This window comes from Volvox carteri (assembly GCF_000143455.1).
Source record: "Volvox carteri f. nagariensis unplaced genomic scaffold VOLCAscaffold_35, whole genome shotgun sequence".
NCBI classification, from domain to species: domain Eukaryota; kingdom Viridiplantae; phylum Chlorophyta; class Chlorophyceae; order Chlamydomonadales; family Volvocaceae; genus Volvox; species Volvox carteri.
In genome coordinates, this window is record NW_003307578.1 from 263,645 (window position 1) to 278,813 (window position 15,169).

Genomic DNA, 15,169 nt, shown 5'->3' on the forward strand with positions numbered 1-15,169 from the left:
ATGGACATCCTTTTTGGTTTCAAACCTGGCGACAAGCGGCAGAGCAACCCCGACTGCTTCTGTGGCACCGTGTTCCACATCTGCATCAAGGTGGAGCAGAGTGGACGCCTCGCCCTGCACTTGCACGGCATGGCGCACCTGGCAGTGTTCACCGTGGACAAAATGCGGGCCCTGTTTGAGGGGCCCAACTGCCGCGCTCTGGCACTGGCACACACCCTCTGCAGCATGTGGCTGCCTGAGCCGTACTACGACATCCAGGACAAAGAGCGACGAGTCTTCTGGCAGACACCCCTGGTCACGGCTGCACCCACCACACCAACGGCAGTTGCACCGACGCCCATGGAAGCATCAACAGCAGCACTGACGACTTGACAGATGCTACTGCAGAAGGGGATGACGGCCTGACTCAAGCAGAACCTGGCAGCGCCTCGGGCACAGATGAAGACATTGGCAATGGTGACAATGGAGTCCAGCCAGCCCCCCCCGCAGCGTCCGCTGGCCGCCCCCCAGCCATCCGCGCGCCTCAGCCAGATGGATCCATGCCGGCGCCCGCATATGACTTCGCCATTGTCACCCGTGGCAAGCCGCGTGGGACCGGGGGTGAAGCCACTGATACCTTTACACCCGAAGTGTGCTTTGAACGCTGCACACAGCACCTTGTGGCGGGTGTCGTGGGGTCCTGCACCCACACACACACCGACACCTGCAAACACTTCGGCTGTGCAGGCGTGGATGGATACTGCGGCATGGCCTACCCACGCCACATCCGGCGTGAGTTCAAGTGGGTGGGCGACAACGGCCTGTTCGTTCTGCCCCGATACAGCCCCAACATTGTGCCCCATTGCCCCACTGTCACAATGGCGCTGGGCTGCAACAACATCTTCACGCTGGCCTGTGAGCTCGACCGTCAGTACACCGCAACAGTGGAGGAACAGCTTGTACTGCCGGTCCCCATGCCCCCGAGGTCCTGGAGGATATCCTTGTGCAAGCAGAGGTTGTGGCCCGCCGAACCACACACTATGCCACCAAGTATGTCGCCAAGGCCACGTCGCAGAGCCAAGTCACACGGCTGAACCACGCGATCATGATCAGCCGCCACTTCCTTGACACTGCAGCTGCTGGTGGTGGAGACCCCGCAGCCGCCCAGGAGGGATGATGCAAGGGCATCGGAAACCTTATCTCCGCGGCGAACCGTACGACAGCCAGCCTGACCATCGGAATGGCCATGGCGTCCTTCAAGCTGGCAGGGCACGAGACATTCGAGACCACGTACGAACGCGGCTTTCACGGCAGATGTGCGTGTAAAGCTGCAGGGCACGGATCTGACCATTAGGAGCCTTGAGAACGTCCGCAAGATCGTTACCACGCGCTGAGACTACGAACCTACCAATGGCACCACATGCCACTGCATGGTTGTCTTCTTTCACATCTGCGAAGCAGATCTGACGCTCAGGCTTCGAACGAAAGTGAACGCATGCCTGCTGTTGTGTGATTGTGCATCTTCTTACATGGAGCTCCACTTCTTACATGGAACTGCGTCTCTTCGCAGTGCCCTGCGTGATGGCTGACTTTTGCAATGCAACGCTCCGGTGCTGCTATACTACGCATTCCTAATATGCGGTTTCAGCCGCACGTGCCGTACACAAAACACCATACGCCCGCGAATGTGAAGCACCAGGGCATGCAACCGCGAGTACACACAACGCGTGTGCACATGAATGTATGACCACATGAAACCGTACGTGTAGTACTGCCAAACGCCAGGATGTGAGTTGTGAGGTGTGACGGTGAGACAAGGATGTGACAAGGATGTGTGGTGGGGATGTGAAGTGTGAGGATGCGACAAGGATGTGAGGTGTGAGGATGCGACAACTACGACCGCGACAGACTGGGACTGTACTCATGCATCATGGGGATGCGACACGGCCCCATGTATGCACTACAGTAGGCGGTGAGGACAGGCACCCGCCCAGACGTGAGAATGCAACGGCACTAGAACACGAGAACACAAGCACGCGTCCAGGGCGTGGCATTAGCTGGGTTCTGCTCATGACGACCATCAAATGCAGGCACGTCCGTGCAGACTGCTGTTACTCCGCTGCTGACGATGCTGCCACCGCGGTGATTTCATGCAATTCGTGTGATGCGAGCCTAGGAGGCATAATTCACTTCACCGCTCACAATCCCCGGACATTCCTTGTGCCGTGCTGCTATCAGGGCCCCTCATCGATTGCTGTTATGGGTCGTTGCTGTTGGATGCCGGATGTGAACCTCGAGAATGCCTTCTGCTACGGCACTGCTGGCTGTGGCTTGCTACTAAACCACCCTCCATCACAGATGCAATGTAACTGAGTCCTCGCCACTGCTTCCCCACATTATTACCGTTCTCACCTACGCACCACAGAGCACCTTACGCACCACACACCCACAGCTGGCCTGGGAGTCGAAGCTACGGTCCCCTTCGCGGCGCGCCGCGGTCAAGGATCATAATCTTCCAATGGTAACCGGTGCCGCCAATGCGAAGAAGGCTTGGGACGCCTTGGGTTCGATGTTTGCTGGCAGAGGTTAAGGCCTGGCTTCTGCTCCCGTCGCGTCCCAGCGCGTCCGGGTTCAAATCCGCCTGCCGACCTCTCGGAGTGTTTGAGAGGTGATGAAATGGGAGGTGGCCCCCCATCTTGTGGACGGTGTAGGACGTGATAAAATCAACTCGCGAGCTGACCAGGAACTAAGTTGACGCGCCGTTGATCCGCTAGATTTGGTTGGATGCTGGTGGTGAGTTGCCAAACTCAAAGAGTACACTCTGAAGTCGGATGGGGTGAATGGCTTAGGGTGCCCCTCTAGCAGGGGAGAGCAGGGAACTGCCTCGGGAAGGAGGCCACTGGTGAAGCTTAACCACCCTGTAACAACATCAACAACACCTGCAAGGTGGCTCCATGTCATAAATTCGGCCGTTTTAAGATGGTTGATTCTCTTCCGATGTAATTTGCGCGTGCGAGGCAGCTGCAAACGGACTTATTGGGAGTCGGCTACATGATTAACGACTCCGAGCTGGCGTACACCGTCCTCGTTGGTTTACCCAGTCGGTACAGCGTGGTGACGACAACATTACTGATGCACGACGGCGATCTGGACATGGCGAACGTCACGTCTAAGCTTTTAGCTATCGAGACGGCTAACGGTGGGTCAGGAAAGCCTACCGAGCCGGCAGCCTTTGCATCTGTCGGCGGTTCGACGTTCGGTGTTTCTAATTCTGGTTATGGCAGCCGAGGGCTGGCTAGCAGCAGCTCGGGACGCAGTAAAAAGCAGCTCACCTGCTACTACTGCAACAAGCCTGGGCACGTGGTTAAGGACTGCAGGCAGCTGAAAGTGCTGAAGCAGTTCTCAATTTCTGGACAGAATAAGGGTGGTAACAGCAGCAGTGGCTGTGGAGCTAGCGGCAGCAAGCCTGGGTCCAGTGGATCAGCTAGGGAACCAGGAGTTCCGAGGCAGGTCGCGTTCATGGCATACAATGGATCCGGTGGATCAGCTAGGGGGCCAGGTGTTCCGCGGCAGGTAGCGTTCGTAGCATACAACAACGGTAGGCGGCAGGCGGCTGGCAGAGGTTAAGGCCTGGCTTCTGCTCCCGACGCGTCCCGGCGCGTCTGGGTTCAAATCCGCCTGCCGACCTCTCGGGGTGTTTGAGAGGTGATGAAATGGGAGGTGGCCCCCCATCTTGTGGACGGTGTAGGACGTGATAAAATCAACTCGTGAGCCGACCAGGAACTAAGTTGACGCGCCGTTGATCCGCTAGATTTGGTTGGATGCTGGTGGTGAGTTGCCAAACTCAAAGAGTACACTCTGAAGTCGGATGGGGTGAATGGCTTAGGGTGCCCCTCTAGCAGGGGAGAGCAGGGAATTGCCTCGGGAAGGAGGCCACTGGTGAAGCTTAACCACCCTGTAACAACATCAACAACGAGCGTCCAACGGAATGGTTTCTGGACTCCGCATCTACTCACCACGATCTGAACTACTCAATGTGCGTGTGTTGGAGCCTTGGGAATGCTTCAGCATTGTGGGCATTAAGGGCCAGTCACTGCGTCCGACGGAGGTTGGATCGCTTACCATTCGATCTAATGTCAACAACAATCACTCGCGAGCCGACCAGGAACTAAGTTGACGCGCCGTTGATCCGCTAGATTTGGTTGGATGCTGGTGGTGAGTTGCCAAACTCAAAGAGTACACTCTGAAGTCGGATGGGGTGAATGGCTTAGGGTGCCCCTCTAGCAGGGGAGAGCAGGGAATTGCCTCGGGAAGGAGGCCACTGGTGAAGCTTAACCACCCTGTAACAACATCAACATCAACAATCAAGCCATCACATCCAAAAGGGTCTACGTTGACGAGGAGGCGATGGTAAAGATTTTGTCCGTCCGTATCATCGACGATCGCGGAGGTAGCGTCGTCTTCGGTGACGGTCAAGTAAAGGTATACTTGCAAAATCATTTAGTGTTGACCGGTGAACGGGACGGTGATCTCTACCCCATTTGCTATCGAGGTGGAAGTACAGGCACCATCAGGAGGACGCAGAATACGAGCTACTGTGACAACGGACATGGTACAACGTGCACCACCATGGATTCCAAGACGGAGAGTGCAACACTTTGGCATCGGCGTTATGGACATCTGGGCTACAGCAACCTCGAGGCGTTGCTGCACCACAATATGGTAATGGGATTTGACGTCGACCAGCACAGCTTTCAGAATACCAGTACGTGTGTTTGTGAGACATGCGTTTTTGCAAAACAGACACGAGGTCCTTTTCTGCTGACAGGGCACAAGGCAGCCCAGCCACTAGCACTAGTTCACATGTGTGTGGACCTATGGACCTATGCCTGAACCTTCGCCTAGTGGTTCGCGTTTATTGGAGAATTGGTGACGGTGACGGCTGACGCTGATTGTTATTCCGGAAGGATTGCCAGCGGCGAAGATATTGAACACGAGAAATTGTTACAAGTAATGTAAAACTGTAAATTGCGTTCGGCAGGACTTTAGGAGATTCCTGGTAGGAATACCGATCGTTGTGAGATAAACAAATAAGCGCAGTCACCACCCTAAATACCGGCGCTAGCGGAAAACTCGTACATTCTGCGATCTAACTGCACGTACATTCCGCGATCTCACTGCGCCGTCCTGACGGTGCCCAAATGTCTATCACTTAGCTACCGGATATGCATCGGTAGCCCCATAACGTTCTGGGGTAAGTCGTCCCCATTAGTCAGACGCAGACCCGGGGTCAAATCCCTGGTCGACAACCACACGAGTTGGGAGAGTACCGTTTCCTCAACACGCCCCCTCGGGCCGTATCCCAGCAAGTACCAAGTTCATCAGCACACTTCACACAAGGCCCATCACATCTCGGCAACGTTTGAATTTCACCTCGCCCAGAGCCTTCGTGAGCACATCCGCAACCATCCACTCCGTAGGGCAGTATTCCAACTGCACCTCACCGCTATTCACCCTCTCACACACTATGTGATGCTGTACGTTGATGTGCTTCGACCGAGCAGACGTAATCGGGTTATTTCCTAAGCTAAGCGCCCCCTGGGAATCTATTTGGATCTTGATAGCGCTCTCAGGCAAACCCAAGTCAACCATCAGCTTGCGAAGCCACAAAGCCTCGCGAACAGCTGCCGCTGTCGCTTGATACTCGGCCTCCACCGACGAAGCCGCCACAGTATGTTGAAGTTGACTGCTCCAGCTAATTGCAGCCCATTAAGAGTTAAAACGTAGCCGGAAGTAGAACGCCGCGTAACTGGGTCTCCTGCCCAGTCAGAATCGCTATACCCGGACATAGCAACGTCGCCAACATCCCCAAAACGCAAGCCTAGTTCGCGAGTTCCCGCCAGGTAACGCAGAACGCCAATTGCTAAGTTCATAGCACACTTCGTGGGTGCGGCCATATGCCGGGACAAAACGCTCAATGCATACGAAATGTCAGGCCGCGTGTTCGTCGCCAGATAGTTCAATTCTCCCACCAAAGCCCTATGAGTATAGGTGGGATTGCCCAGCAGCTCCTCTCCGTCCCCCTTAGGAGTGTACCTAAAGCCCGGAGGCAAAGGGGTAGACCTCGGCTTGGCGTCAACCAACTTATGACGCTCCAATAGCTGCGCAATATACCTATGCTGCGACAACACTATCTCACCCGACTTCTCCCTCCTAATTTCCATGCCCCAAAACACCTTCGTCGCGCACCTTGAAGACCTTCGCAATTGCGGCTTTTATTGCCCGGACCATTTCCGGGTCTTCCGACGCAACAATGGTTCTCATCTACGTACACCAAAGCAATAACAACCCCACGCTCGTCAGTCTTAACAAACATCGCCGGATCAGACTCGAAGGATAAAGACCCAGCTTGGCACTCTGCTGATAGTTTCTCATACCAGCAACGGGGTGCCTGCTTCAAACCGTAAATCGACTTCTGCAGCTTGCACGCAAGCGACCGGTCACTGGATGCATACCCAGGCGGTTGCTCCATCCACAACTCCTCCTTCAGCTCACCGTTCAAAAACGCAGTAGACACATCGAGCTGGTGCACCGTCATGTTCCATGCTGCGGCAACTGCTAATAGAGCACGTAAAGATGAACCACGAGAGGTAGGGGCAAACAACTCCCCATAATCAATCCCCTCGCGTTGTTCGAAACCCTTTGCAACTAAACGCGCCTTGAAACGTTCCACATTACCGTCTGCATCATGCTTCACCTTATACACCCACCGACAAGGCAGTAAACGTGTACCAGGCGGCGGCTTCTTAAACTCCCAGGTATGGTTGGCCATCTGAGCGGCGATCTCCTCATCCATCGCACGCCGCCAGTCGTCTGCATGTGGACTTGCAATTCCGCAAACGAATTAGGTTCAGGAATACCAGCAGAGAAAGCTGCATTGACGCGACCAGTGACAGTGCGACCAGGTTCGCTTCGCCACCATTCGCCAGGGCGTTTACGTTTTCTAACTGGATACCGGGTCCCTGCCATTTCCACATCAGGCTGATTGCTACCTTGCACGTTCGCACTGCTGGATGGTCCAGCCCCAGCCGGCGCCCCCTCGCCACCCAAATGCGGCGATCCCTCGCCGACGTTGCTACCTGGTATCCCTTCGCCAGCCCTAGGCAGCGATCCCTCACCAGGCAAGCTAGTGCGAAAATCCTCCTCCTCGTCGGCATCGGACTCATAATCGGAGTACCCGGCATAACGCCGCCGGCCGACGTTAGACTCATCAAAGCGAACGTTAGAAACTACGGCAATAATGCCATCCTCGTACAGCACGCGGTACTGTCCTCCGTTCCTGTAACTGACAAGTATTCCACGCCTGCTCACCGGATCGAACTTGTCGCGTTTGACGTCAGGTACGTGGATGTAAGCGACGCACCCAAAAACTCGAAGGTGACTGACGTTAGGACGGACGTTCAAGAAAGCTTCATACGGCGTGACAGTTGACCCAGCAGTTGGCGACACATTCCTGAGGTAATTGGCTGTCACCAACGCTTCCGCCCATAATGACTTAGGTAGTCCGGACTCGACAAGCATAGCCCTAGCGCGAGATTATGGCTAGCTGCTGAGATGTGGAGTTCACAGTTGATGGACCAGATTCGCACGCTAGATTGGTGGCGATTGCCGAACCCTCCGTCTCTTCGGGTGTTCGGGTGAATGGATGAGGAGGGGTCCCTGAATCCGCCGCCTTGGACTTACAGTTCGTATGGCGAAGTACAGTGTGGAAGTGGTGGATGGTGCTATAATAAGGTGATAAATGATCGTAGAACTGACAATGTGATAAAGCGGCCCAGAAGCCTCCCACTCTGTAACAATACAACATCCATGTGAACTAGTGCTAGTGGCTGGGCTGCCTTGTGCCCTGTCAGCGGAAAAGGACCTCGTGTCTGTTTTGCAAAAACGTAGGTCTCACAAAAACACATGCTGGCTTTCTGAAAGCTGTGCTGGTCAACGTCAAATCCCATTACCATATTGTGGCGCAGCAACGCCTCGAGGTTGCTGTAGCCCAGATGTCCGTAACGCCGATGCCAAAGCGTTGCACGCTCCGTCTTGGAATCCACAGCGGTGCACGTTGTACCATGTCCGTTGTCACAGTAGCTCGTATTCTGCGTCCTCCTGATGGTGCCTGTACTTCCACCTCGATAGCTTGGTCTGGTCTGGTGGCGCCACCTTGGTCTGGTCTGGTGGCGCCTTCGTGTATATGAAGGTTCCGGGTTCGATTCCTGGTCAGACCCCCGACATTGTTCGGGAGGTCTAGGTTTACTAACGCTGCTGAGGTGTGGAGATGAGGTCTAGTTGATGGACTAAGTTTCGCATGCTGAGATGGTGGTGGTGGCTGATCTGTCTCTACGGATGTTGGGTGACTGGATGAGGAGGGGTCTAGTTGGCAGGACCCAAACCGCCGTCGGTCGTACGGTGTAATCAACTTTCAATACATATAGTCCATGGCCTCCCGGCTTTGACGGACACCCCCGCACTCGTGCGGCACTTGTAACTTGTAACTTGATAGCAAATGGGGTAGAGATCACCGTCCCGTTCACTGGTCAACACTCAATGATTTTGCAAGTATACCTTTACTTGACCGTCACCGAAGACGATGCTGCCTCCACGATCGTCGATGATACGGACGGACAAAATCTTTACCATCGCCTCCTCGTCAACGTAGACCCTTTTGAATGTGATGGCTTGATTGTCGTTGACATTAGATCGAATGGTAAGTGATCCAACCTCCGTCGGACGCAGTGACTGGTGTGAATGCCCACAATGCTGAAGCGTTCCCAAGGCTCCAACACACATACATATAGTTCGGATCGGGCGTAAGTTACGTGGTGAGTAAATGCGGAGTCCAGAAACCATTCCGTCGGACGCTCGTTGTTGATGTTGATGTTGTTACAGGGTGGTTAAGCTTCACCAGTGGCCTCCTTCCCGAGGCAATTCCCTGCTCTCCCCTGCTAGAGGGGCACCCTAAGCCATTCACCCCATCCGACTTCAGAGTGTACTCTTTGAGTTTGGCAACTCACCACCAGCATCCAACCAAATCTAGCGGATCAACGGCGCGTCAACTTAGTTCCTGGTCGGCTCGCGAGTTGATTTTATCACGTCCTACACCGTCCACAAGATGGGGGGCCACCTCCCATTTCATCACCTCTCAAACACCCCGAGAGGTCGGCAGGCGGATTTGAACCCAGACGCGCCGGGACGCGTCGGGAGCAGAAGCCAGGCCTTAACCTCTGCCGTTGTTGTATGCCACGAATGCTACCTGCCGCGGAACACCTGGCCCCCTAGCTGATCCACCGGATCCTGGCTTGCTGCCGCTAGCTCCGCTGCCACTGTTGTTGTAGCCACCCTTATATCCAGAAATTGACGACTGCTTGAGCGCTTTAAGCTGCCTGCAGTTCTTTATCACATGCCCAGGCTTATTACAGTAGTAGGCCCCGTACCTACATTAACCCTATCTATTCTAGGGACAGCGATTCAGACGACGAAATCATGCAGAACCTTTACCCCACCCTCGACCCGTTCCAGCACAACGGGTTGGATGACTTCCTCACTAAGGTTTTCCAGCAAGGAGTTGCCTACCCTCTCACTAGGAACAACTTATCTGTTGAGAGCCTCAAATCGTACCTTGACGCACTGCCTGGTCGTAACACGCCATTCGAGGCGTTAGGGTTTTAGGGTTTTAAACCCTAAAACCCTACAACTCCCACACACATGACCTCATAGCCAAAGCTGCATCGCACTTCAGAGTAGCTGAACCAGGTTCGGCGGCCAACGCCATCTCTCCCCGCCAACTATACGACTACTACGCCCACATTTTAGAGGAAAACTTTGCCTCCGCGCGCGCGGAAAGTGATCTAGCGCGCTTCAAAAGCATTCAGCAGGGAGCTCTTTCTCCGATAGTCCTTAGGGATATGCTGTTAGCGCTTGAGAAGAAGCTAGACGGCAGAGTGAGCAAACACCAGGTCGCGGAACGCTTTCTTGAGGGCTTAAATCCCATGGTTCGGCATCACCTGGAAAGGCACCTCATTACCGTGGGCGTACCAAGTGGTACGATCGCTTGGAGAAGACGGCACAAGAGGCTGAGGTTGTGTGAAACAACCTTCCGTTGGAGGACAGAGCAGTGCAGGTACACAAAAAGTCGCCGCAGCAGAAGAGTGTAGCAAAACCGCCTATCAAGGAAAAACGCACCTTCTACTGCGAGAAGCACGGCACCAATGCATCTCACGATACGGCGCAGTGCCGTGTCTTAAATCCCCCAAAGACGAAGTCGGCGCTTTTGACCTCTGACATCCCCTCCGGTATTGTTGAGCGTTTGATTGCCTTGATTTCTCAGGGACAGGGCAGCGCGTCGACTTCAGGGGGGTCCAGGGGAATGGGCGGGCAAAAGCTCAAGGGGGCTGGGCCATCTAAGCCCAAGCAGGGACAGGGTGCTAGCGAATCGCGGGGGAATAGGCCATCTTGCGAGTTCTGCGGAACCATGGGTCACCAGCAGAGCAAGTGCTTCGTTTTCCACCCCGAGCTCGCTCCCGCGGACTACGAGCCTGCTAACCCTGCCCTGAAGGTTTTTTTTCTGCAGCGCAAGAAGGCGGTTGAAAGAAAGGCGGCCTTGGCGGCGGCTGTTGCCGCAGCTTTCGAGGACGACTTCGCAGCAGACGACGAGGGGAATGAGGAGGCGGCCTGCTGCACGACGCAGTTCCATGAAGCAGCGTCGAACGCCTCTCCCAGCCAGCAGGCCAGGATGGCGCCGCTCACATGGACGCGCAGCGCACAAGAGGTAAGGTACAACAGCTTAGCCACTATGCATTCGCAGGCTGTTCCTAAGTCCTTCACTCCCGCCCCTTCAGTCATAAAGCAATATCCGCCACCGACACCACCCGTGGCGAACAACTCAAAACGCACTCACACACCGCTAGATGACAATCTTCTCTTGCGTAAAATTTCCGACATGCCTGTCGGCACTTTCTTTAACCTGCTTTGCCAACAGGGTTGCCTTCCACCGGCGGCCCCCTAGACGCTAAACCCCATCCCTCAAGTACGGTCCATGCAACGCAGGGTTCCAGCTCAGTTTCGAGCAGCTTTGGGGAGGGATCTTTCACACCTTAGGCCGACAAGAGTGTGCAGCGCGCCATTGTTCCGGCGGCAGCACCGGAGCTGGTCACGCCATCTCCACTTGATTCTGGCCTGGCGTCTTCTGCCCTGGCGGCCCAAGGGCGCGCCAAACCCTCCGACCACCTTGGCGCCGGTTTTGAGTAACAGGTAAGTGGGGTTAGTTCCGCGCACTTTGTTGGAGCTCTCGCCTGATGAGCAGGAGCAGGCTTTAGCTGTTAATCCGTCGGCGGCGCGTTACATGGGGGAGCCCGAGGGCCTTTACTACTACGAAACGGGGGCGTGTGGATTGGTTCAGGGGCAGGGTTTTAGGGACGACAGGGCAGCTCCGGAGGCGTTGCGTGATTTTGCCGCAACGGTAAACGTAATGCCAAACAGTTCGGTTCCACTTTCCTTTTCCTTCTTACGTATGCCACTTTCTTTGTGGACGCATTTAACGTGTGTCTTGTTAGCCCCGTTCTCACGGCGGCTGATGCCATCCTTTCGCATACGGCAAACAATTTAATAAATCACGCGTGCCTTGCCACACGACCCATGCCTCTTCGCGCCACCCAGGAAAGCGAAAGAAGCCACTGTATAGGCGTAGGTGTTTGTTAGGTAAACCCGCATTACAGCCACGTAGCGACTGGCACTTTGCTTCGTTTGCTCTCGTTGCGTCCCTGTTGCTAACTCTAGCCGCAGGAGTGCAGGTGCCAACTGGGATCAGCAGCTGGCTTACATCATGTTGGGTTACAACTGTTCGAAGCAGCAGTCTACTGGTTTCAGCCCATACAGTCTGCTCCACGGAGTTCAGCCTACAATATCACCCGCGGTGAAGCAGCGCTTTGAGGATGACATCTCCTTCGATTCGCTGGAGGAGGCTTTTGATGCTCTCCTTAAGCGTGGCGAGGCTATGCGTCGTAGCATGAGTATTGCAGGGGAAAATTTACTTATCGCCCAGCACAGGGATACGTTACGATATGCAGCTTTGCGTGGTGGGGGTAACCATCCTAGGTGGTGCAGGTTTGATGTAGGGAATTACGTTTATTATCGTAATACTGTTGAGGAAACGGTCCTCTCCCAACTCGTGAGGTTGTCGACCAGGGGATTTGACCCCGGGTCTGCGCCTGTCTAATGGGGAAGACTTACCCCAGAACCTTATGGGGCTACCGATGCATATCCGGTAGCTAAGTGATAGACATTAGGGCACCGTCTGGACGACGCAGTGAGATCGCGGAATGTACGTGCAGTTAGATCGCGGAATGTACGAGTTTTCCGCTAGCGCCGGTATTTAGGGCGGTGACTGCGCTTATTTGTTTATCTCACAACGATCGGTATTCCTACCAGGAATCTCCTCAAGTCCTGCCGAACGCTAACAATACTCTTTACATTACTTGTAACAGTTTATCGTGCTAAATATCTTCGTCACCGGCAATCCTTCCGAAATAACAATCAGCGTTAGCCGTCACCGTCGCCAATTCTTCAATAGGTTATGAGCCCCGTTTAGCGCCGACAGTTATCGCCCCATTGTTATTTCTATCCCTCATCAACAATGGTTAAGGACAAGCTTGATGAGTCGCTGGATCTCAACAACTACTCTACCTGGCAAATTCGGTTCAGCGCGTTGTGCATGGAGCTTGGGCTTGAGCAATCCCTGCTCGCCGAGCCGTGCAACGAGGAGCAAATTCGGCAGTCACGGAAGGTCATCAATCTGCTCATCAAGAACGTCAAGGATCATCATTTGCCGATGGTTACCGGTGCTGCCAACGCGAAGAAGGCCTGGGACGCCTTGGGATCTATGTTTGCTGCCAACAACAACGCCCGCAAGGTGTCTCTACGTCAAGAATTCAGCCGTTTTAAGATGGTCGACGGCGAACCTCTTCCGATGTACTTTGCGCGTGCAAGGCAGCTGCAAACAGATTTATTGGGAGTCGGCCACGTAGTTAACGACTCCGAGCTGGCGTACACCGTGCTAGTTGGTCTACCCAGTCGGTACAGCGTGGTGACGACTACATTACTTATGCGCGACGGCGATTTGGACATGGCGAGCGTCACAGCAAAGCTTCTCTCTATCGAGACGGCTAACGGTGGGTCGGGCAAGCCTACCGAGTCGGCAGCCTTCGCGTCTGTTGGCGGTTCGACGTTCGGCGCTTCTACTTCTGGTTATGGTAGCCGGGGGCCGGCTAACAACAGCTCGGGACATAGTCGGAAGCAAGTCATCTGCTACTACTGTAATAAACCTGGGCACGTGGTTAAGGACTGCAGACAGCTTAAGGCGCTGAAGCAGTCGTCAAATTCTGGCTACAAGGGTGGCTACAGCAACAGTGGTAACGGAGGTAGTGGCAGCGGAGCTAGCGGCAGCAAGCCAGGATCCGGTGGATCAGCTAGGAGGCCAGGAGTTCCGCGGCAGGTAGCATTCGTGGCATACAACAGCAATCGTCCGACGGAATGGTTTCTGGACTCAGCCGCCACTCACCACATAACTTATGACCGCTCAGAACTTTTCAACATGCGGTTGTTGGAGCCGTGGGAGCGCTTCAACATCATGGGCATCAAGGGACAATCTCTTCGACCGACTGAAGTTGGCACGCTCACGATTCGGTCTAACGTCAACGATAAACAGGCCATCACTTTCAAGAAGGTCTACGTCGACGAGGAGGCCACCGCCAAAATCATATCGGTACGCATCATTGATGATCGTGGAGGCAGTGTGGTCTTCGATGGCGGACAGGCGAAAGTATACGTACAGAACCAGTTGGTGCTGACTGGAAAGCGGGATGGGGACTTGTATCCCGTCTGCTACAGCAGTGGAGGTACGGGAGCTCTGAAGAGGACGCAGCATGATGACAACAGGATACCTTCTGGTGGTGATGCAGTGTGTGCTGCCGTGGGTATCGGAGCTGAACGTGCAGCACTTTGGCACCGAAGGTATGGCCACTTGGGATACAGCAACCTTGAGACGTTGCTGCGTCATAATATGGTAGCTGGATTTGATGTTGACCGACACAGCATACAATCAGCCAGCACGTGTGTGTGTGAGACTTGCGTCCTTGCTAAACATACACGTGGTCCTTTTCCGTTATCTGGGCAAAAGGCAGCGCAGCCTCTCGCGCTAATTCACATGGATGTGTGTGGGCCTATGCCTGAACCTTCACCTAGTGGTTCACGTTACGTGACAACTCTGCTTGACGATCATACTGGTCTTTCAGCTGTTGCGTTTACAGCGACCAAGGAGGAGGTCTACCAGAAGATGGTGGTAATGATAGCGGAACTGGAGCGCGCTACTGGCAGGCAGGTTAAGGAGGTGCGTACAGATCGTGGCGGGGAGTTCGTTAATATTCGCACGAAGGCCTATTTCGCTTCCAGGGGTATTCTACACGGAACTACGGTAGGCTACACCCCTGAGCAGAACGGAGCTGCAGAACGTTTAAATCGCACTCTTTTGGACAAGACTAGGGCTATGCTAGTTGAGTCTGGACTGCCTAAATCATTATGGGCGGAGGCGTTAGCGACAGCCAACTATCTTAGGAATGTGTCGCCAACTGCTGGGTCAACCGTCACTCCGTACGAAGCTTTCTTTAACGTTCGTCCGAACGTCAGTCACCTGCGAGTCTTTGGATGCGTTGCCTACGTCCACGTACCCGATGTCAAGCGCGACAAGTTCGACCCGGTGAGCAGGCGTGGAATACTTGTCGGATACGGGAACGGTGGACAGTATCGTGTACTATACGAGGACGGCATTATTGCCGTAGTTTCTAACGTTCGTTTTGACGAGTCTAATGTCGGCCGGCGGCGTAATGCCGGGGACTCCGATTATGAGTCCGATGCCGACGAGGAGGAGGAGTTTCGCACTAGTTTATCTGGTGAGGGATCGCTGCCTAGGGCTGGCGAAGGGACACCAGGTAGCACCGTCGGCGAGGGATCGCCGCATTTGGGTGGCGAGGGGGCGCCGGCTGGGGCTGGACCTTCCAGCAGTGCGAACGGGCAAGGAATCAATCAGCCTGATGTGGAAATGGCGGGAACTAGGTACCCAGTTAGAGAGCGTAAACGCCCTGGCGAA

The 15,169-nt window shown here is 54.6% G+C and overlaps 1 protein-coding gene across 1 annotated transcript; it reads left to right on the forward strand.

Moving 5' to 3' along the window:
• Nucleotides 1-1,156, forward strand: VOLCADRAFT_94003 (uncharacterized protein; the record flags this gene model as incomplete). Its single annotated transcript, XM_002953205.1, has 3 exons — nt 1-227; nt 326-771; nt 912-1,156. 3 exons carry the CDS (start codon nt 1-3, stop codon nt 1,154-1,156), a joined length of 918 nt encoding a protein of 305 aa, XP_002953251.1.
• Nucleotides 1,157-15,169: the final 14,013 nt, after the last annotated feature.